Here is a 26,960-nt window from a genome sequence, read left to right as displayed (position 1 = left end):
CTTGATAGCCCTCTAGTTTATCTGTGCCTGCATTTGGCGAGCCTTCTGGGTAATTGGCACCAGCAGCAGCAATCAACAGAGAGAGCATTCATTTCTTCTCTTTTTAGTTTCAACAAGTGCTTGGACACACTGACCAATTCTAGGCCTGTTTTTAGACTGAAAACACCAGCAAATCTGAGACATTACATAAGGATGATGCACAATTTTTTTTTTCTTCTTATTTATAAATGATTTCAGATTTATTTTGAGATTATGCTTGATTCAGCTTTTAGGTCTTCTACAGTCATTGAGGATAACATAAAGCATTGCTGCCATCTAATGTTACGCCGAGGAGGTGCATGTCAGAATTACTAAAATATATGCTCTAAAATATTATTTAAAACAAAAAAATGAACAGCTGAAAGACTGTTATGTAATTAGTATTTTGTCCATACAGCATTTGCAGGAGAAATGTGCTGACAGGGAAACTGATAAGACTTTTTTTTGTGCCACGTTGCACATGGGCACAAAAGTTCTGTGCATGTCCTCATAATATTCTGCACTCCTTGTAATTTTACCTTTTGTTCAAGGTAGATTTTCACATTAGGTTCTAAATGCAAAAAAACATCAAATAAAATCATCATTCCGTCAGAACAGAATGTCCTGTTGCAGTAAATCCTAACAGAGAGCAATATGTTCTCCATCACCATTATATAGAGAGAGATAGAGCACAATGAAAGCTGAAATTTACTTCTCAGAGTTATAGCAACCTTAATAAACTTTATTCAGTATCGGAAATGTCTTTGACGGTTCTATTTATTCGCAACAGCTGATAATTTAAGACATTAAATGTTATTAGGTAGTTTTCTTAGAATCAAAAAAAGGCTGTGAAATATTGTTTGGCAAAATGTATTATTATTATTGTGACTAATAGGGTGAACTTACGAGAATTGGGCCCTCTTTTGACAATCATCACAATGTACAAAAGTGGCCCAATTTGCCTGAATGTACCTGGATCACATTACGTAAACTATCTTTTAAAACTTAACAATAATTATTGCATTATATGCGTTTTGTCCTTTATAATATTGATGTTCTCGTACCATATTATCCAGAGAACAACAGCACAGTGACAGATCTCTGCAAATGAATAGACTGTTATGGAGGAGACCGCTAATCTGTCACTTTTTGTGTAGATTTAACAATGAGAGGTAATTTTATAAGCAGCAGACTAAACACTGATGTCAACACGATTTGTTCCAATAATGTTTGTAGGACGGATGCTGCAAAACATTACTAAACAGCACAGTGACGCAAGAAGACAAAGAAACGTGAATAAACCAGTATATCATTCGCAGGGAAGTATGTCTTATAATATAATAATCGGATGCCAATTCTGGATAATGATGATAACCTTTATTTGTGTGTTCGATGCCAAACCGATGATTATGTGTAACAAGAAAGGACATTAACTGCATGACAAATCTGGAGAGAAAGTATGGCATGTAATGTTGCTCAACAGAGATATTGCACAGTTTAGATGTTTCGTTTCCACAAATTACCTACAACGGAACCTTTTCTTTCTTTGTCTGTCAGACGTATATCTGACAATAATTTTCTGTCAAAAGATATACATACACTAATGTTCAAAATGAGTTTGGAGTTGGTAATATTTATTGTTCTTGAGAAAAGTCTCTTATGCTCACTAAGGCTACATTCATTTGATCAAAAATACAGTAAAGACAGTAATATTATGAAATATTATTACAATTTAATAACTGTTTTCTGTTTTAATATATTTTCAAATGTAATTTATTCCTGTGATCATTACTCCAGTCTTCAGTGTCACATGATCCTTCCGAAATCATTCCAATATGCTGATTTTCTGCTAAAGAAACATTTCTTACTATCAATGTTAAAAACACAGGTAACACTTTACAATAAGGTTATTAACATTAGTTAATGCATTAGTTAACATGAACTAACCATGAACAACACCTCTGTTCAGCATTAGTTAATATTTGTTAACGTTAGTTAATAAAAATCCAGCTGTTCATGGTTTGTTCATGTTAGTTCACAGTGCATTAACTAATGTTAACAAGACTTTAATAATGCATTAGTAAATGTTGAAATTAACATTAACAAAGATAGATAAAGTCTTTATAAGTGCAGTTCATTATTAGTTCATGTTGTAGTTAACTAATGTTAACTAATGAACCTTATTGTAAAGTGTTACCAAAACACTTGTACTGGTTAATATTTTTGTGAAAAACGTCATGTTCTTTGATTAATAGAAATATTTTTTTTTTTATAGAAATCTTTATAAATGTCTTTACTGTCAAATTCAAACTTTTGATCAATTTGTTGTATCCTTGTTGAATAAAATATGTACTCACCCCAAACCTTTCAACAGTATAGTGTATATTGAATCCATAAGAAAAACAGAAAATTACACGTAAAACTTTAAAGATGAAAATATGCTTTCTATAGATTTCTATATATTCTGAATATTTAATTCTCTCAAATGCAAAATATTATGGATTCTTATAAATGTAGAACATTATATTACAGACTAACACTCCATCCATCGTATATACGACCACATACGTTAGACTACATAAAAGAGTACTGTAGATTTACTCACACAACACCATCTACAGCCATAAACAAGGACGCCGTCACAGTCAATTGCTGAATTATACAGTGCGGTTCAAAACACACACTGTGTAAACACCGTTTCAGTATCCTTTTCCTGCACTTTACATTTAAGAATAGCAGCACGCATTCAATTGTAACAGTAAGTTAATGGCATGTGTTTTCCGACTAACTGTCGCTGAGAAGCATATGTTTTGATGAAAATGACCGTTCGTTGCAGTGCTTCACAAGAGGCACAATTTCATTATCACAATGCATCATATGCATATTTGTACGGAATAACTCCAAAAGAACAGCACTGGGTTGAATCTTTTTTGTGGCCTTGCACGGGTCACGGAGATCCTGATCCAATGAATGCACAACTGAGTTTAAAAAAAGAATGTCTGCAACTTGAACGTCACGTCCAAAATAAGAACATAATGTACCTCTTCATATCTTCCCTGTCTTTGTTATTTTGCTGTATTGGTGCTTTTTTTATTAGTGGATTTCTGTGCAATCCCATAGGGCACGTGGGCAGCGATGGCACCCATTTCTGCGGCACCTTCCACGTGGAACATCTGGTCATCAAAGTAGATGTGGGGCCGGATTTTCTCCAGCATGGGGCCTTTTGGTGCGCCGGCCAGGAAAAGAGCCTCGTCTATCTCTAGTCCCCAGGCACGGAGAGTCTTTAAGGCACGGATGCCTGAACTGGCTGCACTGCGGGCCGTCACGAGGTAGGTGCGGATGGGACAGTCCAGACGGAGGCCTTTAGCATAGAATTTCTTCTGAAGCTTCCCAAGCAATTCTAGGAAACCCTTCAGCGGCCCCTGTGAGGTGGACAGATACATTACGTATTGTAGAGCATACTCACTAAATTGAAGAACAAAGACGCTCAGTCCTGCTCTTGGAGCTTTATATAACATTATATTTGCTAATTTAAAGGTCAAGTGTGTCACTTTGTACTCCACTAGTGGCAGCAAGTGCAAAAATAATCATTTTGTTTTCAAAAACGTTTCCTCCACCCATATGCCATTGAACAGAAAGTCCCGCCCCAAACTCATGCCATTGGTTGAGCCAATAATGCCGTGTCAGGCAGATTAGTATCTAGTAAGTTTTCTATTATTAGCAAAATAAGTAAAGTGCCACGGCGTGTAGGCCTATATATATATATATATATATATATATATATATATATATATATATATATATATAAATAAATGACATCACATACATCACCTCTAAACATGCATTTGACATTTGCTCTGTAGCTTATTTCAGACATAAACAGTTCAAATGCACACAGAAAAAAAGGTGTCAAAATTGTACCTTTAGGAGTACAACAGCTTGTCCCTGGGGCAGTACCAAGCCTGCAGCACTCCTGTAAATAACTGAAGCCTACGCGCCTCGATCACCCCAGGTGGTTGGTCCCAGTATAGGTCATAACCCGCCCCTCCGTGGATTCTAATGGACGCGAGATAAACTAAACAATCAAATTACACTTCATATAATTTTCCCCCAAAGTTGGTTTCTATCATTTTAGGCAGTTTTTAATCACGATGATTTTTTTTCAAGTGTTCGTTTTTTTTAATAAGTTTTGTTTTAGTTGGTTATTTGATGCTATAAAAACGGGGGGTGTGACGTCATGATTGACAGCTGAGATTAACGGCTTCTCTGAGTGAAGTTGTCACTGAGGCATCAACTGACTTTTTTCGGGAGGAGAGTGGAGCTTTAGCTTTAATTTCTACTTTCCATAACTCTTTATTTCACACCAACATAATTCATTGTTCTGCATCTGCGAGAGTGTAGGCAGGCTTTTGATATCGCTGTACTTCCTGCTCTCTACTGCGCAGATTCCGGTCCCGAGATCACTACTACGCAGACTCTGTCCCAAATCTGTGCAAGATGTCAGCGCCATACTCGGACCTCCAGAGGCTTCACTTACTTCAGCGGAAGCCAATGAAGTCCATATTTTTTTGCGGTCTATGGGCAGTAACCTTAAAAGGACATCTTTGTACCTTTTTACCCCAAAAAGGTTCATAGTATAGTACCTTAAGGTACGTATTTGTACTCTAAGGTACTAATATGCACCTTTTAGTAGTAAAAAAGGTACAAAAATGTCCTTTTAAGGGTACTGCCCCAGGGACAAGCTGTGGTACCCCTAAAGGTACAATTTTGACACACTTTTTTTCTGTGTGTGGGTAACAATGAAAGTGCATACATGATCTAACAATGTGTTTTCATTCTCCCTCTCATGCTCGAAGAACTTGTCCAGGCCGTGGGCTTTAAAAATACGCTCAGACTCATCGGAGAAGAGAACAGCATCACCATCAAATGCCACTCTCAGCTGGGTCTCGGATACCTCGATTTGTTTTTCTGACATAAACATGGTGGCTGCTGCTATCCCTGTAAGAAAACACAAAGACAAAGGTAAAGCTCACCAGCCCAAAGGAAAAGCAGTGTGATAAATGGCATTTAAAGCAAATGTTAGATTAGGACCCATTAAGCCTCAGCAAACCATATAGGTAATTGGATTGTTAAACATTCAGTCGATCTGGAGTTAAATGCTTTCCCCCATTTCAGTTAGTTTTATTTTGAGTATTTTATACAAATTTATTCATGCAATTATTCATATACCATATGATGATGATGATGTGAATCTGTGATACTAAACTATGCTTGGAGGTTAATTTACTCACATAGGCGATCTGAACCGTGCCCGAGTGATCCCCAAAGTCCAGTTCATTTGTCTAGTGTGATCGCTATATATGTACCGTGCCCTGGCCCACTTAGAGAGGTGGGCTCGGGCACTGGTCAGTTGGACTCAGGCCCAGTACTGTGTAGGCCTAGTGTGACCATGCCAGAGGACGGAAAGGCTATAACTTGTATGTGCACTTCTGTCATCATTACAACAACAAACATATTCTATTACTACCTGGTTAGTACACTTTTTAATTCATTTGAGTATATTAAGGTTTAAGCGTGCTCAGGCACGAAATGCTAAAGTGCAATGTGAGTGCAGACCAGTGGGGGGGGGGGGTCAATCGTGCACGGCCTCTGTACAAGGCAACCGTGCCTAGTGTGAGTACACCGAAATGATCTTTAAATGGCAAACTGGAAGAGCAATTCCTTTGGAGGCACGTTGACCACTAAGTAATTTACCACTTTTCATAATTCAAAATCTTTGACAGGTTACCTCTCAAATCGCTATCTAAATATACCACAAGACTAATGTCTGTTAAGCACACCTGTTTCATATGGTTTTTCTTTGCTGTGCTGTGTCAGTGAGACTATACACCGATCAGGCATAACATTATGACAGGTTAACTGATTATCTCTTCATCACGGCACCTGTTAGTGGGTGGGATATATTAGGCAGCAAGTTAACATTTTGTCCTCACAGTTGATGTGTTCGAAGCAGGAAAAATGGGCAAGGATTTGAGCGAGTTTGACAAGGGCCAAATTGTGATGGCAAGACGACTGGGTCAGAGCATCTCCAAAACGGAAGCTCTTGTGGGGTGTTCCGGGTCTGCAGTGGTCAAAAGTGGTCAAAGGAAGGAACACTGGGGAACCGGCGACAGGGTCATGGGCGGCCAAGGCTCATTGATGCACGTGGGGAGCGAAGGCTGGCCCGTGTGGTCCGATCAAACAGATGAGTGTAGCTCAAATTGCTCAAGAAGTTATTGTTGGTTCTGATAGAAAGGTGTCAGAATACACAGTGCATCGCAGTTTGTTGCATATAGCCGCAGACCAGTCAGGGTGCCCATGCTGACCCCTGTTCAACCATCGAAAGCGCCAACAGTGGGCATGTGAGCATCAGAACTGGATGGCTGGGTGCGTTTGTGAAACAACACGTCACCAGGATGCACTATAGTCAAAAGGCAAGCCGGCGGAGGCAGTGTGATGTTTGGGCAATGTTCTGCTGGGAAACCTTGGGTCCTGCCATCCATGTGGATGTTACTTTGACACGTTGCTACCTAAGCATTGTTGCAGAGATGCAGACCATGTACACCCTTTCATGGAAATGGTATTCCATGGTGGCTGTGGCTCTTTCAGATAATGCATACAAAGCAAGAATGGTTCTGGAAGGATTTGAAGAGCACGAGTTTGAGGCGTTGACTTGGCCTCCAAATTCCCTAGATCTCAATCCAATCGAGCATCTGTGGGATGTGCGGAACAAATAAGTCTGATCCATGGAGGCCCCATGGACCCTCGCAACTTACAGGACTTGAAGGATCTGCTGCTATCATCTTGGTGCCAGATACCACAGCAGCACACCTTCAGGGGTCTAGTGGAGTCCATGCCTCGATGGGTCAGGGCTGTTTTGGCAGCAAAAGGGGGGCCAACACAATTAGGAAAATTATCATAATGTCATACCTGATCGGTGTATATTTGTACTTACATCAATTCTGCATCACATAGGCCTACTATAACTTTTACTCACCATTTGTAAATCCAACTATCCAAGCAACTATATTTTGTCATTCCTATAAATATTTTATTAGCATAATATCAATGGTCTCTTGTAAGTATATGTAAAGGTGAAATGTGTACTGCTTGTTGCACATTAATGACACATTTCTCTTGATTTACTGAATGTAAATGACAACGAGATGAAGTACTTGCTGCATGTGTTATCTCTTATTTACTAACCTTCAGCAAGGGCTTCCTGAACCTTTTCAGCATCGGCAGACAGGTACAAGTTTGTTTGCCATGCTTTCAGGTACCCAATGGGGCTGCTACCTCCTGTCATGACGAACCGCTCAATGAATAGATCTGGGGACAAGAAAAGAATATTAATCAATGATTAACATTTTTGTGAGAGCCAGTTATTATTGCACTGATATTTATGCATTTGGCAGATGCTTTTATCCAAAGCGACTTACGGTACATTGCATTCAAGTTATTACTACACATTTGATCAGTTATTATCATAGCCAAAACCCTGTTTAATGCTTATATATATATATATATATATATATATATATATATATATATATATATATATATATATATATATATATATATATATATATATATATATATATATATATATATATATATATATATATATACATACCAATAATACCTATATATATATATATATATATATATATATATATATATATATATATATATATATAAATTGGTATTATTGGTATGGATATGTGACTGTAAATTGATCAATAGATAGTAAATGTGGCTGATTTGGCATTCTATGATTTATAGTGACCCCTAGTGGTGTGAACGCAGTGTCAAGCAAAAAAAAAAGCCTTTCAGTTATTAATGCCATTATAGAAATGCTCTATTGACAAAAACAGCATGTGACTAAAGAAGTATGTCCGAAGTCATAGTACTCATAAAAGAGTAGGCAAAAAGTTCTGTCGAGATTCTGAAGGGTGCACATGATGGATATTTTACTATTCTATGAGGCCACATGAGAGGATTCGTGAATGGCAGTGACGCGACGCAATTGACGCTGGTAGGTGATAATGACAACATGGCAAATGTAGTATGTATTCATACTACACACATTCATACTATATAAAACATACTTTTTTAGCGGTTGTGAAATAATTCATTTTTAAAAACAAGTAGACCTACTCGAGAGTATATGCGATTTCAGACGCAGCCAAAGAGATTATTCAGTTGGTCATGTAATGTCAAAATGGCCGTCCTGTGACCATTTCCATGTGAAATAACACAGCTTTTATATGACTGGAGTCTTCCCCTCACAGGAGTATACATTTATCTATTAGCTTCTTTATCTGTAATAAGGGTTTCCTCAAATTACTAGGGTGGCCATTTCCATAACATCAAAAAGGAGGACACTTTGCGGCATTTAGTGAAGCAAGAATAAGGACTCTGGTGTAGGCTACTCGCAAATACAATACAATTTTGTCCATCATATCGATGGTATCATGATACAGTGATTCTGAAATAGTCTACTCTATTCATTGCCAGACCATTTGAGCTACAATATATAGTTAGACCTATGTGTAAGAGGCAAAAAAGTGTTTATTCACAGTATTTGTTTCTGTATTCAAGACAATGTGATGTCTGTTTCAAATACTGACCACTGAGATTAACCTGTCTTGCAAAGTGTACAGTGCCTGAAAACATTTCTGGACTTCTGGAAATAAAAGAAATACATAAATAAACATATCAGAAACTAGCACAGTGCCAAAACCATGAAAAGCGTCTCTACAAATAATAAATGTGTGCCCTTTTGTTGGATTAAAAGAGGTCTGACGTTTCAGCATGTTAATGTTATGATATGACGTAGCCAGCACGTCGTGGAGGCTTGTTTACGTTTTTAACCAATGATATATCAGATATTTATTAGACACCGCTTTCAGACAATCATTTGTTTGACCAGAGACCTTACGCCATTAGACGCTATGCTGCTGCTTCCCAATAAAGATTCTAGAGCGGGGTTTTTTAGCAACCTTTCAGCGCAAGTCCAAAAAGGAGGACAAATGAGTGTCCGGCTTGAGGCTGTGCTGGACAGGGGGCTTAAAATCCGGACTGTCCGGCCAAAATCCGGACGTATGGCCACCCTATCACTGATTTCAATTAGAAGATTTCACCATTGAGACCCCTCATGAGCTGTTTAACAGATTGAAAGCTTAGACTGGTGAGAAATGTTGGGGTAATGTGCCCCTTTTAGCCTTTGACACATTAGTGCATGAGTGCCAGCTCAGTAAGACATTAGCAGCAGGTTTGATTTACATGACATGTCAAGCCAAGTTTGCCCAGGAGTAAGGGATAAGGTGCAGTCATCTGATCATTATCGTAAAATGAACCCTGATCAGGATCCTGATGCACACTGGTGGGATCTTCTATCATCCCGAAGGGAGTTATTTTGCAATAATGATACAATAACTGTACATTATCATACTTATTATATGGCTACTCCATATGTAATTTTAAGTTATTTTATCATGTAAAAAGAAACTGCTGAGTGCAATGGAAGACATGAAACTAGCACCAAATAGGAGACTGATAGCCTTGTATACTGTTTAGCCTCCTTATACAAAAATGAGCAATCAGAATCGAGTATTTCTGAGAGCTGTTACATTACAAGATATACGCAGGCCAGAGATAGCCTAATGAACCTAAATCAGATAAAAAGGCTCAGGTTATAGGAAATACATTTCAGTGCCATCCCGGAGAGCAAGGTGACTTTGATACAATGTTGAGGTTTGATCCAAACCATCATTTTGGTTGAGATTCACATTTCAATGTTTAAAGTATGTCGGAGTTCCATGAGTTCATTAAAGTATACGATCTGTGCAGATCAATCAGTGTATGCAATCAAAGTACACAGAGAGAGAGAGAGAGAGAGAGAGAGAGAGAGAGAGAGAGTCAGTATACAGTATGCTTTCAAAACACTCTCGCAGTACTCTAATGTCTTACACCGATCAGTCTGTGCAGTGCCAATCAAGTCAAACACACCTTATATCTCTGCGGAATGCTAGTAGTTGTTAGCCTATCAGTGGGGTGATTACAAAACGTGATTTTCAACAGCTTTACCTGATTTGTTATAATCCACTGGGGGCTTGGTTTAGATGTGGGCCTTTGGGTAAAGTGGTTAAAGAACACCCACTGTAGTTTGAAAATGCCCACTGATTAAGGAGTGATCCTCAACCCTGGGCCTGGAGGACCCTCAACACTGAATATTGAAAGTCTCCTCACTGTATGCGATTTCGGATGCAGCCAAAATCAGATGGAAAGACTGGACACCCCTGCCAAAGTGCTTCTTTTTGTAAAGTGGTAGAAACCATTTTGATTTTGATCAAATCTTTTGTTGTATTCTTTTGTATAATGTTTGCTTTCTTCCTTGCAATCATGGGTTTTGGACCATTAGACTCGCATTTATCTTCTAACAAACATCTAAAAAAAAAAATTTGTGGTTCAGAAGACAAAGTTCTGACTTCAAATGGCTCTTGAAACATCAGTCCATATCCGCATTTTTGTTGTTTTGTCCGAAGAAAGGCCAAAAAGATGGAGAGATGTTTGTTTTTTCTTCAGTTAGCCACCAGAACGATCAAAACCAGTCCAGCTGAGGCGCTGCAGGGAACCGAGCAGGAAGTGACTGCTTTGTGCTACAAAGGTTAGAGGTGTCACATGCGTCTCTGTGGGAAGATATTATTGGCCAGCTGGAGATTTATCTTCTAAGAAAACATTTGCATTTACAGTTTTTTGTCCTCAGAATCATGTAGTTACTTTCCATTCCATACTTTTTAGCTGATTGATAGATAGTAGCAGTTCGCTTTACTCACTCTTAAAAAATGCTGGGTTGTTTCAACCCAAATTTAGGTAGAATATGGACAAACCCAGCCGTTGGGTTATATTATTAAATTAAATGTTTAACCCAAAGGTTGGGTTTGTCCATATTTAAAACAACCCAGCATTTTATAGAGTGCTGTTTTTTTTGTTTGAGTTTGAGTTTGGTTTTACTGCCTTATACCACCAAGGCATATGTAATTTTCTAATATGAATAACAATTTTCAGTTGCTTTATTTTTTATTATATGAAAATAAATATTTTTCTGCCGGCATGTGCCTAACCATCAGACTTTTCAGGTGTTCACTTGTGACTTATTCATATCATATCTTATTTTCATTAGTTCTTTCTGATAATTGCTTACCCCTTTCTTTAAACAAATCCAACCAATATTTAAATCTCTAATCAATTTTTAAATCTCTTAATTGCCTTTGAATGCTCAGATGTTTGTCTAGACAACACAATAAATACAATGTAGCTAGATATAAAAACCAGTGGATCGTTTGTATCATAGTTTTATATCATCATATCGACCCGCCCTAAAACTTATATGGTAAAGCACTAAGTTATGACATAACTGTACAACTTTCTGTAAAGCTGTTTTCAAATTATGCGTATTTTAAAAAGCGCTTTGGAATTTTTTTTTTTTACTTGACTTAATGGAAAGATTTCAGTTTTTGCAACAGTTAAGAAATCTGCTCGGGTTATGTATATAACCCTTGTTCCCTGAGAAGGGGAACGAGCACTGCATCGGGACGACGCTTTGGGGATGCTCCCTTAGCATCAGCGAATCTGAAACCAGAATGCCAACTAGGCCAATCCGATTGGCGTGCGTGATGACGTCATCGTGACGGCATACCCGGAAGTATAAAAGGGTTGCTGGAGCGTAATGGCGGTAGTAATTGCTCTGAAGCATGCGCTCCAGGCGCGCCAAGGTGTGGCGTCGGGATGCAGTGCTCGTTCCCCTTCTCAGGGAACAAGGGTTATATACATAACCCGAGCAGTTCCCTTTCGAGGGAACTCGCACTGCATCGGGACGACGCTTTGGGGAACGAGTACCCACTAGGCCACACCGAAGGGTAGCGCCTGCCCTAGTGTGAAGCCGGAAACCGGGCACAGCTAGGACTGGAGCACCCTAGCACCAGGCGTCGTAGGGAGATCCAGGCTATAAAACCTGATAAAAGTGTGTGGGGTAGCCCACCCGGCCGCCTCGCAGATATCCTGCAAGGGGACCCCAGAAAGAAGGGCCACCGAAGAGGCCATGCCTCTGGTGGAATGAGCCCTCACAGCCACAGGTGAAGGCAAACTGCGCACCTGATAGGCCATGGTAATCGCCTGGACAATCCAATTACTGATTGTCTGAGTAGACGCAGGCAATCCCTTCTTAGGTGAGCCAAAACACACCAACAGTTGTTGTGATCTCCTCCACTGTGCAGACTTCGCCAAATAAACTCTGAGCGCCCTAACCGGGCAGAGTAGGTGAAGTCTCCCCTCTTCCGCCGTCACATGAGGCGGAGGATGAAATGCCTGCAGGACCAATGACCTGACCACCCTTGATGGCACCTTAGGCACGTAGCCCGGCCTAGGGTGTAAGATGGCCTTTACTCCTCCCGGGGCAAACTCCAGGCAGGTCGGCGTTACCGCCAAGGCCTGGAGATCTCCCACTCTCCTGAGAGAGGTAATGGTAAGGAGAAAAGCCACCTTAAGAGTCCGATCCTTTGGTCCAGCCGACTCCAATGGTTCGAAGGGGGCCTCAGCCAATCCTTCGAGAACCACTGCCAGGTCCCAGGTTGGAACTCTGGACCGAGCCGCAGGCCTCATCCTCCGAGCCCCACGGAGGAATTGTACAACCAGCTGGTGCCTACCCAGAGGCCCATCACCCAAAGGAGTGTGGAAAGCCGCAATGGCAGCCACGTACACCTTGAGTGTGGACGGGGTAAGCCCTGCAGAGAAACGATCTTGGAGGAACTCCAGCACTGAAGCCACTGGGCAGTTAACTGGGTCCACCTCACGTTCTCTGCACCAAGTGGAAAATACATTCCACTTGAGGCTGTACAGTCTCCTCGTAGACGGAGCCCTGGAGCTGAGTAAGGTCTCTATCACGTCTGCCGATAGGCCAGCCTCTATGAACCTGGTCCCCTCAGGGGCCAGACCCACAGGTTCCAAATCTCCGGGCGGGGGTAAAATATCGTACCCGCCGCCTGAGATAGGAGATCCCTCCTCAGAGGAATCTCCCACGGCTGACCTGCTAGCAGAGCTATGATATCCAAGAACCAAACTCGAGTCGGCCAACGGGGTGCTACCAGAAGTAGACTGACCCCCTGTCGACGGACCCTTTCCAGGACTCCCGGGAGCAGAGCAATCGGGGGAAATGCGTACAGACGCAGCCTCGGCCACGTCTGCACCATGGCATCCAGCCCCAGCGGAGCTGGATGCGTGAGGGAAAACCACAGTGGACAGTGGGACGTCTCTCGAGACGCAAACAGATCCACTTCCACTGGGCCGAACCTCTTGCATATGGCCTCCACCACCTCTGGGTGGAGTCGCCACTCCCCGGGCCTCAGCCCCTGCCTCGACAGGATGTCTGCTCCCTGATTTTGGACCCCCGGGACATACATTGCCCTGATGGACAACAGTTTCCCTTGGGTCCACAGGAGGACTCGGCGTGCTATCCTGTACAGAAAGCGCGACCTCAGTCCCCCCTGGCGGTTGATGTACGCTACGACAGACGTATTGTCTGTCCGTACCAGGACATGCTGGCCGCGGAGGTGCGGGAGAAAGCTCCTGAGAGCTTTGTAGACCGCCATCATCTCCAGGCAATTTATGTGCCAGGAGGAATGACGGCCCTCCCATGGGCCCCTCGCAAAGCGGCCGTCCATGACCGCGCCCCAGCCAGTGAGGGAGGCGTCTGTTGAAACGGATTTCCGGCAACAGGACGCTCCCAACACTGGCCCTTGGGACAGAAACCAAGGTTTCTTCCATATGACTAGGGAACGAAGGCCACTGCGCGTTACCCTGATCATACAGAATGGATTTCCCCTCAAGGAAAGCCACCTGGTTTACTTCCATATCAGGACATGGTGGCTGCGGAGGTCCGGGAAAAAGCTCCTCAGAGCTTTGTAGACCGCCAGCATTTCCAGGCAGTAGATGTGCCAGGAGAAATGCCTGGTCTCCCACAGACCTCTCGCAAAGCGGCCGCCATGACCACGTCCCAGCCAGTGAGGGAGGCGTCTGTTGAAACGGATTCCCGGCAACAGAACGCTCCCAACACTGGCCCTTGGGACAGAAACCAAGGTTTCTTCCATATGACTAGGGAACGAAGGCCACTGCGCGTTACCCTGATCATACAGAATGGATTTCCCCTCAAGGAAAGCCACCTGGTTTACTTCCCATAACCACGTCCCAGCCAGTGAGGGAGGCGTCTGTTGAAACGGATTCCCGGCAACAGAACGCTCCCAACACTGGCCCCTGGGACAGAAACCAAGGTTTCTTCCATATGACTAGGGAACGAAGGCATCTGCGCGTTACCCTGATCATACAGAATGGTTTTCCCCCAGAGGAAAACCCCTTGATTCCCAGCTACCACTGTAAGGGTCTCATGCAGCAGGCCAAGAGATATTCTGTTGGACGCAGCCGCAATGAGCCCCAGCAGACCTTAAACTGCTTCACAGTGATGCTGTGGCCTAGCTTCATTTTAGAGACCAGGCCGCCTGGAAGAACCCGATATTGGTACGCTTTGCCCCAAAAAGCGAACCTCAGGAACTTCCTGTGACACAGAAGGATGGATACAGAGAAGTATGCGTCCTCTTCAGACCCATCGTGACAGACCAGTCCTCAGACTGGATCTGAATCACAATGGAGGAAATGCTAAGCATCTTGAATCTGAATCTCCTCAGAGAACGATTCAAGTACCTCCGGTCTAAAGTTGGATGCAACTCGCCATCCCTCTTAGGAACTATGAAGTACTGGCTGTAGAACCCGGACTCCCTGTCTGGCGGAGGAGCACATTCTGTGGCCTCCTTACCAACAGGGAGTGAACTTCCTGTTCCATTACCCGAACCTGCCCAGGGACCACTGCCGTCCAGACCACCCCACTGAACTTCAGGGGAAGGTAACCGGACTGCAGTCTGTATGCCCCTTCCTACAGTCGCAGGCCCCAAGCTGATATATTCGGAGGCATAACCATGCGCCGAGATAATCTGCTAAGGGAACCAGCCTCTCGAGGCCGGTCTTGGGTGTCAACCGAGCCTCCTCCCCGACCCCCTGAAGCGGCTTACCGGCAGGGCGAAATCGAGGAAGATTTTCGGTGTGCGTACGCGTTTGCTGGACCACCGCAAGTCTTGCTAGAGGCGGCTGGTGCAGCACGCGTGCACGGGGAAACGATGTGGCCCGAAGCGTACTAGACGGCGGGAACACAGCGTCGATTCCCGAAAACTCCACAGGGGAGGCGACCTCGATCGCTCCTACCCGGGAGAGGGGGCTGGCCAGCAGGGGGCCTCATCTAAGGGAGCAGCTCAACAGGGCCACAACCCTAGAGCGGACACTGCGATTAGCAATTGCCTGAAACTGATGTGTCCCGCAGGCCACAAGGCGGCGAGAACGACATCAACTTCAGGAGGGCTCCATCTTAGATGAATATCCAGTTCACAAGTTAAACACGCTTGGGTGACAGAATTTAAAGTATCCAACTTATCAAAGTCGGATAACATGACACTCAATTCCTCGGAATTAAATGCCATCATAATCACCAAACCCGTGCAACCTGATCTGAATAATAGGCTGAATAAAAAATATATCTAACTCCTCAAAGTCAGATAATATTTTAATTTAATTCCTCAGAATTAAATGCAGCCACAATAAGGTGAAACATAGTCTGAATGATAGGCTGAATATCTAACTCCTCAAAGTTAGATTATATTTAATTTTAATTCCTTAAAATTAAATGTAGCCGTAATTAATCAGACGACACTGTTTTATTTGTATTTATACGGACTCATAGACCCCGCGTTGCCTCAGCAACGTGGTTCAAGCCGTCATAATACAATTGGCTTTCATCCCTCGAGAAAAAAAGCCAAACAGTGTCACACAATACAGTGAAACATGGTCTGAAATGACTGAATATCTAACTCCTCAGAGTCAGATAATATCTCATTTAAATCCTCAGACTTAAATGCAGCCATATCAGACAAATACTGATTTATTTTACTATACGGACTCGTTCGTTAAGCCAACCAGTATCTCATGCACACCGATCGCGTGTGTTCACATTAATTGCAGACTCATAACCTGCGCGCTGCCTTTTTTTCTTTTTTTTTCCAGCAATCGCGTTTTGGATGGAATCTTGTATATTTAAGAAGTGCTTATGACTTTGACTGCCTCGATGCTGAGTACGTCTAATTCCTCAGAATCAGACCTCTCACACATCGCGTCCTCCGCCCCGGGGGAAGAAGCCGCAGCGCGGGCTTCCACACGGGGAAGGAGAACATCTGAACTGTCAGATAAAGACTGGGAAGATGCCTCAGCAGTCCCAGTCCCGCTGACAGTCCATCCGTGAGCCCCATGACCAGCCTCGCCGCACCGCCTCGGCGGATGCGGGACCGATCCACGGGGCTCACGCCGAGAGCGGAGCACTCTGAGCGTCAGCTTTCATAATGCTCACAAGCGGCTCCCTCGAGAGCCGCTCGAGCATGCTGAACGCCCAGGCAGTGCACACACAGCAGGTGTGTATCCGAGCCCGACATGTAGCGAGGGCAAGGATGCACACACTGCTTGAACTCTCTCACTTTTTCACACTTCATTTCAATCACACACTTTCACTGACATACAACAGTAAATAGACAGACAGTTTGACAGATAGCGCTTGCTGAAGAGCAATAACTGCCATTACGCTCCAGCAACCCTTTTATACTTCCGGGTATGCCGTCACGATGACGTCATCACGCACGCCAATCGGATTGGCCTAGTTGGCATTCTGGTTTCAGATTCGCTGATGCTAAGGGAGCATCCCCAAAGCGTCGTCCCGATGCAGTGCGAGTTCCCTCGAAAGGGAACTCATACAAATATAGTTGATTATCAGCAAATGTTTAAAACACATCTGCCAATTTAAAAAAATAAAATAAAATCTGCCAGTGGGGTCAGAAAACGGGGGCCCTTTAAATGTTTTTATTTATTTTTTAATGCATTTTCTTCAGAAAACAAGACCTAATATTTATGTTGTCTTGCTTCTACATTTAATACTGTTAAGATATTTGTACTGAATAACAAGACACAAATACTGAGTGAGAACATGTACACTGCCGTTCAAAAGTTTTTGATCGTTAAGATTTTTTATGTTTTTACTCTTATGCTCACGAAGACTGCATTTATTTTATTAAAAATACAAAAAAATAATAATATTGTGAAATATTGTGAAAAAATTACTTTTCTATTTGAATATATTTAAAAATTTTATTTATTTCTGGGATGCAAAGCTGAATTGTCAGCATCACTACTCCAATCTTCAGTGTCACATGATCCTTCAGAAATCATTCTAATATGCTGATTTGCTGTGCTCAAGAAACATTTATTATTATTATCAATGTTGAAAACAGTTGTGTACATTTTTTTCAGGATTCTTTGATGAATAGAAAGTTCAAAAGAACAGCATTTATTTTAAATAGAATCTTTTGTAACATTATAAATGTCTTTAAGGTCACTTTTGATCAACATAATGCATTCTTGCGTAAACATATTAATTTCATTAAGTTATTTCCCAACAACAACAACAACAAAACAATTCTTACCGACCCAAAACCTTTGAACGACATTGTACATGGTTATGGATAGTAAGAATCCTGGTTATGGGAGGGTCAGTAAATACACTTACTGTGGTAGTTGATGGTGTTGATGAGTCTGACGCCTACGTGGGCATGGTTGTAAGTTACCAGCACAAGGTCAAAAATCTCCTCACTTTCTGGGTAAAGCTCTCGCAACTGGTTATTTACTGTCTCCAGTGCCTGAGAAAACATGCCAAATAAGGTATCTATTCAATAATGAGGTGTACAAGCAATCAATATGGCTAAAGCAATGTCCTTTTTGTTTTAACTTAATAACTTAACTTAATAATGCATTATATTTTTTAGGAAACAGTCATCAAATATCCTTGTGTATTACCTTAACAAATGGGAATGCTGGACCAGGAGCAAAGGGCTCATTCTCGTGCTCCATCTGATACCTGAGGTACTCCTCTATTCCTTGCTCCTCAAACACCTTCTGCTCTTTCTCTGTGCGGAACAGAACCCGCGATGACACTGCAATGGTGACTGCGTTCTCTGGTTTGGGCTGAATAGGGATGGTGAAAGTGCTGTGAGACATTCATCACAAACACAAGGCAATTTTGAGCACATAAGGGTTCTTCTATTGGCTAAAAACATGTGCATGTTTTTCATAAAAATGGTCTATATGACTTGTGCACAATAGACGTCTTCTGAAGACATATGATAGCTTTGTGTGACAAACAGACTGAAATGTAAGTTTTCACTAATAACTTCTCTATTATCTGTTAGTGGTAGAACTTTATTTTACATGTTTCGTATGAATATACTTTGTACTAATTGTAGTAATGACACTAAGTACTGACCCTGAACCTACCCCTAACTTATATGTTACCCTCCACTATTCAGTACTTTTGTGGTAACACATTGAAAGTGCACGTACTGTAAAATAAATTGCAACTCTGTTTTCACTAAAAATCTTTTTCTCAAAAATGTAATTTGTGTGATTTGAATTTGCACATCTTGCTTTAAATCTTGCCTATTGCCATTGGATATCAATGTTATTTTAGTATTATTTATACAATTACAGAATTTATTCATTTTTTTAAATTAACTTTTATTTTTTAAATGTTTTGTCGATTATTTAAAAAAAACTAAACAAATTATATCTTGAAATGGCTCTTATTTTTACATTTTCAGTTTTCATTTAAGTTTTAATAATTTTGTTATGTGGTTTTGTTGTTTTTTTAATCATTTTTAAATATTTCTATTTAGCTTTAAATATATATTTATTTCAGTTTTATTTTAAGTACTTAATTTCTAATTAGCAATTTTTTTGTTTTTTATCTAATATTATATTATTTTATTTATTTCACATGTATTCACTTAAAAAACAATAACAACACTGTTGGATATAATAAACCATGATATTTAGTATGATTTAAAGGGGTCATGAACTGGCTTTTTTTTATTTTATTATACTGTTGTCTGAGGTCAACTTATGACGTTAGCATGGTTTCTACAAAAACGTCATAATGAATAAGTAATAGGCTATTTTCTACCCTGGGTTTGAGCCTCTCTCATGAAACACTCGGTTTTATGGGCGCGCCGCACTGAAAACTTGGAAATAAACGCCCACGGCTATGATTGGATAAGTTTTGCATATTATAATGTGCGATCGGCTCCCACATGAGTACACATGAGGAATTGTTTTGAAAGTGTGTGGCTGTGGCAAACGGCAACCGGAATGATTCGTCCCACAGGGCTCGCAAAAGGTCTTTATCAAACAAAGTCAATGATTTATCTCTTATCCACCCGCAATTAATTGCAATGTTATTTTTTATTACTTGGCCTGCCCGATCAGTGGATAAAACCACAAATCTTGCATCACTAACACACACACACACACACACACATGCATACACACGCCTCACTGCAGAGTCAGCATGATCAAAACTTCGCGATTGTATTCTTCCTTAAAATATCAACTCAAGCGAGTGAACAACGCACAAAGGAATGTTATATCACTATTTAAGCCCATCGGCAGGCCGTTTTGGTAGCCCGTCTGGAAAACACATAGCCCCGGGACGTTGGGCTTTGCGAGCCTTGGCCCATAGGCTACATGTCCAAGTCTGATCACGAATCGCAGCACAATGAACCAACAACACCTGAAATAAAGGATTCTCCAGTCTGTGACAGCGTGCCAAGTTATTTTCAGTTAGACACATAGGCTACACATAATCAATAGATATCAAAAGATCTGTAACAATGCAATACTGTCACATAAATAAATAAATAAAAATTTACTCACATAAGTGTGTTGCTTCATTCATTCATGTAATCTCATCCTGTCTGCAAATCCAGTCTCTTGTTTATAAACGAATCCGCGATGAAATGAAGGAACAAACGTGCAATGTCTTCCCCACGTGAGCTGGATCTTCATTAAAAATAAAGTTCATCCATGCATTCATAATATTGGAATCCGAATAAAGCGTATGCGGCATGTTTATTGCTTGGAAGTTCGATCCGGTTTAGCTCCACGTAGGCGTGTTATTTATCTATAACGTGTCAGGCATGAGTCGGTGGGCGGGGCTACAGAATCAGGCGTTGTTGTTCTTCTGTTGAGGCGGGGCTTCATCACACAATGACGTCAAGGTGTGGCACATTCTGAGATCTCTCGTTTGCTGGGCCTGGTGTTAATAAAAGCTTTTCTTTGACTAACAAGGAAGTTTTAAGCTTTGAAACTGAAGGATAGTCTGATATTACCATGACCTTTTATATATCAAAAGCTCAAGGGAAAGATGATTTCTCAATTCATGACCCCTTTAAAACCTGGCTAGACATTATGAAGTGATAGTTCACCCCAAAATTAATCTGTCATCATTTACTCACCGTTAAGTCGTTTTTGGGTGAACTATCCCCTTTAATACACCATATTTGAATAATCATACATGAATGGAGAAATTGCTGAATAAGACTGTTGCTTAGGTATCGTTTTACTTCAGTTCACAATCCATATAGACCACTATTATAAAAGTTTAGCATTCTGCTAAACATCTTCTTTTGTGTTCCATGGAATATCATAAATCATGCTGATTTGAATCAATATAAGGGTAAGACAATTATATACAGAATTTGACAGATACAGCCATTAATAAGCAATTAATAGAACAGTGTAAATGTAATAATAATTTCTCCAAAACAAGCAACCATGCGTCATTACAGATTATCTTGTTATGTGAGAAGGCAAGAATACCGTGATTAATAAAGAGCATATTAGGATCTCCGTTTTCAGAGTAGATTAGACAGGACCGGAAGATCTGAGATTAACGTGGCCATCACAACAGCTCTGATCCCCAATTTTGTTATTCAGTCAGTATTTCATACTGTCACATATAATGAGAGTGATCCAGTGATCAAACTAAAATTCATTTCCAAGTACTGTTTTCTATCCATGTTCTGTAATTCAGTGGAAACTGCTAGTAATGTATCAAATGGTGTAGTTTGTAATGTGATTCCTAGCAGCAGAGCATAAAACATGCACAGTGTGTATGTCACATGGCCCACACATCAGCTGACTGATGGCAGCTCAGTATGTCACAGGAAACCACCAGGAAGAGCAGGGCTAGTTAATTTTGGAAAGGGGCTATACCGTATGACGCAGCCAGACCGCTGTGCGTGCTCTTCAACATGCCCGCATCCGAGCGACTATACCCTCCAACCAGAGACATGTACTGTCTGGGGGGTTATGGGAAAAGGACAAGCCTGTGTAAATTAATCTGTGATGGGTTAAAAGCCAAGAACCAGAGACAGATTTGCCATTCCAGATGAGCCATGTCCCTACTCTTGGTCATGCTGGAAGATCCTGAGAGGTTTGAGCAGGTCTGGGAAGTTTTTGAATGATAGAGTATTTCGGGGGGCTCCAGTGATTGTGGAAATGAGACATTACCGGGAAATGAGAGTGGATAAGTGGCCACTGCACAAAGGAAATGGGCTGTAGGGGCAATTGGACCAGAATTTAACCACTCAGCACAATGTTAGATGGAACATTGACTCTAAAAGCCTTTTACAGATCAGTAAAAAGTGAACATTGACCTGCTCTTTAGAATCTGTGGTAATTGTCTGAATTGGAACTGTAGTACCCACTTACCATATGTGTTATTTTACCTAGTACTACAGACATTACTGTTTTCTGAACCAGACAGAAACATAAGGGCAAAAACACAGGGAAGAAAGTTACACTTTTAGACCATGCAAACATTTAGGATGTCTTAGGAAAATTGTTACAAAAACGGTTGAAGTAGAATTAATTGAATTGAATTTGTTTATAAGTGGGAAAAAGTCTGAAGTGTCCTAGTGACCAGTGGTTCTCAACTATGGGACTGGGGCCCTCTAGGGGCCTCAGCACATTTCCCATTGGGCCCAAGAAGACTTAAAATGGGCGGAATCACACAGACCATTCCGACACCGAACGCACATTTCAAAGAAAAATATCTGACTGTAGCATTGTTTTTTAGAAAAGCTAGTATGTGAACTTAACAGATTATGGTAGTTTTATGCTTAAGTACAGTCAAAAAATTACATACAGCAACTTTAAAGGGTCAGATCACCACATTTGTTTTATTTCTGTCATTAATTACCCACCCTCATGTCGTTTTTTCAAATAAATGAATGACAGAAATTTTGATGATTTAAAAAAACACATTTCAATCATTTCTTCTCTTCCATGTCAGTCTCCTATCCGTTCACATAGTAAATACAGGGCAGCACTTCTGAGTTCTACGTCAGAACGCCGGCTCATTATTGGCCGATGCTGTTCACGTAAGCACAAGGACACATGCGTGTGATGCTGATGCAGGAGCTAGCCAATAATGAGCCAGCGTTCTGACATAGAACCTGGAAGTGCTGCACGGTGTTTACTACGTGAATGGCATAGGAGACTGACATGGAAGAGAAGAAATTGTTGAATAAAGTCGTAATTTTTGTTCGTTTTTTGCGCACAAAGTATTCTCGTCGCTTCATAACATTAAGGTTGAACCACTGGAGTCACATGGACTATTTTAACGATGTCTTTACTACCTTTCTGGGCCTTGAAAGTGTTTATTAAATAGCTGTCAATGGAGGGTTCAGAGAGCTCTCGGATTTCATAAAAAATATCTTCATTTGTGTTCCGAAGATGAACGAAGGCCTTACGGGTTTGGAACGACATGAGGGTGAGTAATTATTGACATACGTTTCATTTTGGGGTGAACAAACCTTTTAAATACTGTAGGTTTATAATTAAATATGTAATCATTTAATTTGTCATAAAAAAAAAACTAAATTAAAAATAATTTTCAGTTATTTCTGCTCCTAGCCTCATACGTTTGAACCGCACTGTGTGTGATATTTTGGTTATACCACTTAGTCGGCTCTTTCATTCTGCCATATATATATATATACAGTGAGGAAAATAAGTATTTGAACACCCTGCTATTTTGCAAGTTCTCCCACTTAGAAATCATCGAGGGGTCTGAAATTGTCATCGTAGGTGCATGTCCACTGTGAGAGACATAATCTAAAAAAAAAATCCAGAAATCACAATGTATGATTTTTTAACTATTTATTTGTATGATACAGCTGCAAATAAGTATTTGAACACCTGAGAAAATCAATGTTAATATTTGGTACAGTAGCCTTTGTTTGCAATTACAGAGGTCAAACGTTTCCTGTAGTTTTTCCACCAGGTTTGCACACACTGCAGGAGGGATTTTGGCCCACTCCTCCATACAGATATTCTCTAGATCAGTCAGGTTTCTGGCCTGTCACTGAGAAACAAGGAGATTGAGCTCCCTCCAAAGATTCTCTATTGGGTTTAGGTCTGGAGACTGGCTAGGCCACACCAGAACCTTGATATGCTTCTTACAGAGCCACTCCTTGGTTATCCTGGATGTGTGCTTCGGGTCATTGTCATGTTGGAAGACCCAGCCTCGACCCATCTTCAATGCTCTAACTGAGGGAAGGAGGTTGTTCCCCTAAATCTCGCAATACATGGCCCCGGTCATCCTCTCCTTAATACAGTGCAGTCGCCCTGTCCCATGTGCAGAAAAACACCCCCAAAGCATGATGCTACCACCCCCATGCTTCACAGTAGGGATGGTGATCTTGGGATGGTACTCATCATTCTTCTTCCTCCAAACATGTTTAGTGGAATTATGACCAAAAAGTTCTATTTTGACCACATGACTTTCTCCCATGACTCCTCTGGATCATCCAAATGGTCATTGGCAAACTTAAGACGGGCCTGGACATGTGCTGGTTTAAGCAGGGGAACCTTCCGTGCCATGCATGATTTCAAATCATGACGTCTTAGTGTATTACCAACAGTAACCTTGGAAACGGTGGTCCCAGCTCTTTTCAGGCCATTGACCAGCTCCTCCCGTGTAGTTCTGGGCTGATTTCTCACCTATCTTATGATCATTGAGACCCCACGAGGTGAGATCTTGAATGGAACCCCAGTCCGAGGGAGATTGACAGTCATGTTTAGCTTCTTCCATTTTCTAATGATTGCTCCAACGGTGGACCTTTTTTCACCAAGCTGCTTGGCAATTTCCCCGTAGCCCTTTCCAGCCTTGTGGAGGTGTACAATTTTGTCTCTAGTTTCTTTGGACAGCTCTTTGGTCTTGGCCATGTTAGTAGTTGGATTCTTACTGAATGTATGGGGTGGACAGGTGTCTTTATGCAGCTAACGACTTCAAACAGGTGCATCTAATTTAGGATAATAAATGGAGTGGAGGTGGACATTTTAAAGGCAGACTAACAGGTCTTTAAGGGTCAGAATTGTAGCTGATAGACAGGTGTTCAAATACTTATTTGCAGCTGTATCATACAAATAAATAGTTAAAAAATCATACATTGTGATTTCTGGATTTTTTTTTTTAGATTATGTCTCTCACAGTGGACATGCACCTACGATGACAATTTCAGACCCCTCCATGATTTCTAAGTAGGAGAACTTGCAAAATAGCAGGGTGTTCAAATACTTATTTTCCTCACTGTATATATATATATATATATATATATATATATATATATATATATATATATATATATATATATATATATATATACACACACACATACAGGTGCATCTCAATAAATTAGAATGTCGTTGAAAAGTTCATTTATTTCAGTAATTCAACTTAAAAGGTGAAAGTAATATATTATAGACTCATTGCATGCAAAGTGAAATATTTCAAGCCTTAATTTGTTACAATTTTGATGATTATGGCTTACAGCTTATGAAAACCCCAAATTCAAAATCTCGGAAAATTAGACTATTACATGAAATCAATAAAAAAAGGATTTTAAATACAGAAATGTCAGCACTCTGAAAAGTATAATCATGCACATGTACTCAGTACTTGGTTTGGGCCCCTTTTGCATGAATTACTGCCTCAATGCGGTGTGGCAATGCTGAGGTGTTATGGAAGACCAGGATGCCTCAATAGCGGCCTTCAGCTCTTCTGCATTGTTTGATCTCATGTCTCTCATCTTTCTCTTGGCAATTCCCCATAGATTCTCTATGGGGTTCAGGTCAGGTGAGATTACTGGCCAATCAAGCACAGTAATCCCATGGTCATTGAACCAGGTTTTGGTACTTTTTGGCAGTGTGGGCAGGTGCCAAGTCTTGCTGGAAAATGAAGTCAGCGTCTCCATAAAGCGTGTCTGCTGAAGGAAGCATGAAGTGCTCTAAAATGTCCTGGTAGACGGGTGCGTTGACTCTGGACTTAATAAAGCACAGTGGACCAACACCAGCCGATTACATGGCTCCCCAAACCAACACAGACTGTGGAAACTTCACACTGGACTTCAAGCATCTTGGACCGTGTGTCTCTCCATTCTTCCTCCAGACTCTGGGAGCTTGAAAATTTGCTCTCATCAGAGGAGACGACTGGACCACTGAGCAACAGACAAGTTCTTTATTTCTTTAGCCCAGGAAAGACACTTCTGATGACATTTGAAGCCCATGCCCAGGATACGTCTGTGTGTGGTGATGGTTTTCTGCTCAACTATCAGGTCAGCATTCTTCCCCATGATTGTGAATTCTACTGAACCAGACTGAGAGATAATTTAAAGGCTCAGGAACCCTTAGCAGATGTTTTTGATTAATTAGCGTACTGGACTGTGATACTTTGAGCCTACAATATTGAACCTTTTCACGATATTATATTTTTCTGAGATTTTGATTTTGGGGGTTTCGTAAGCTATAAGCCTTTTTTTTTTTTGCATATGGGGAATTCTTCTAATGCTGTTTCATGATTCTATTTACATTTACTGTATATTTGGCGTCAGTTCAACCTTTGTCAACATCAGTCAACTCCATCAGTATTTTACACCGTCAGGTGAAGGTTTTTGTTAATTTTGAAAGATATATATATATATATATATATATATATATATATATATATATATATATATATATATATATATATATATATATTTGGGCCAGGCTACATTTTCAAGTATTGGAAAATTGTAGTGGTTAAAAAATATTGTTGTTATTGCCAATTATGTGAACCTATTAAATCTCTCTCTCTCTCTCTCTCTCTCTCTCTCTCTCTCTCTCTCTCTCTCTCTCTCATATATATATATATTTGTGTGTGTGTGTGTGTGTGTGTGTGTGTGTGTGTGTGTGTGTGTGTGTGTGTGTGTGTGTGTGTGTGTGTGTGTGTGTGTGTGTGTGTGTGTGTGTGTGTGTGTGTGTGTGTGTGTGTGTGTGTGTGTGTGTGTGTGTGTGTGTGTGTGTGTGTGTGTGTGTGTGTGTTTCTTTGTGTGCATGCACCTCCATTTATTTTGTCTCCTTCCTTTATTCATGAGTTTTATTTATTCACAAACAGGAAAAATGTCCACATTCACGATACAAAATGTTATTTTTATTGGGTTGAGTTACTAGGAGTATGCAATGGAACAGATTTAATTTAATTCATTCATTCATTCATCTATTCATTAATTAAAGGGTTAGTTCACCCAAAAATGAAAATTCTGTCATTAATTACTTACCCTCATGTCGTTCGACACCCGTCAGACCTCCGTTCATCTTCAGAACAGAAATGAAGATATTTTAGTTGAAATCTGATTCGAAGCTTCATGATGCCGTGTTTTGAAATCGTCATCACTATGTAAGTCGTTATTTAGGGGTTTTTTGCGCACTAAAACTACTGTCGCCGATTTATAAAGTTATTTTGGAACCACTGTAGTGAGATGGACTTTGTAACGACGTCTTTAGTACCTTTTAAGGGTCTTGAGAGTGAACCGTGCCATTGTGTC

The 26,960-nt window shown here is 40.9% G+C and overlaps 1 protein-coding gene across 5 annotated transcripts in view; it reads right to left on the bottom strand.

Annotated features, from left to right (window-relative positions):
• Positions 1–229: 229 nt before the first annotated feature.
• Positions 230–26,960, bottom strand: part of nt5c1aa (5'-nucleotidase, cytosolic IAa) — a 32,262-nt gene continuing 5,531 nt past the window's right edge. For 2 of the 5 annotated variants that reach the window (XR_013817543.1, XR_013817544.1), the window contains 6 exons: positions 18,052–18,219; positions 17,765–17,894; positions 7,264–7,386; positions 4,832–5,016; positions 2,224–3,440; positions 1,376–1,912 (listed from right to left, as the gene is read on the bottom strand). Coding sequence is in view for 3 of the 5 variants with exons in the window: in XM_079830024.1 (XP_079686150.1) it covers positions 3,084–3,440; positions 4,832–5,016; positions 7,264–7,386; positions 17,765–17,894; positions 18,052–18,241 (985 nt within the window). In the remaining 2 variants the exon portion in view is untranslated. Of the gene's footprint in view, positions 3,441–4,831; positions 5,017–7,263; positions 7,387–17,764; positions 17,895–18,051; positions 18,242–26,960 lie in introns of all 5 variants that reach the window. The other 3 variants (XM_079830023.1, XM_079830022.1, XM_079830024.1) reach the window with 2 other exon arrangements.

Source organism: Gobio gobio (genome assembly GCF_949357685.1).
Source record: "Gobio gobio genome assembly, chromosome: 11".
NCBI lineage: Eukaryota > Metazoa > Chordata > Actinopteri > Cypriniformes > Gobionidae > Gobio > Gobio gobio.
This window is presented reverse-complemented; position numbering and strand designations above follow the sequence as displayed.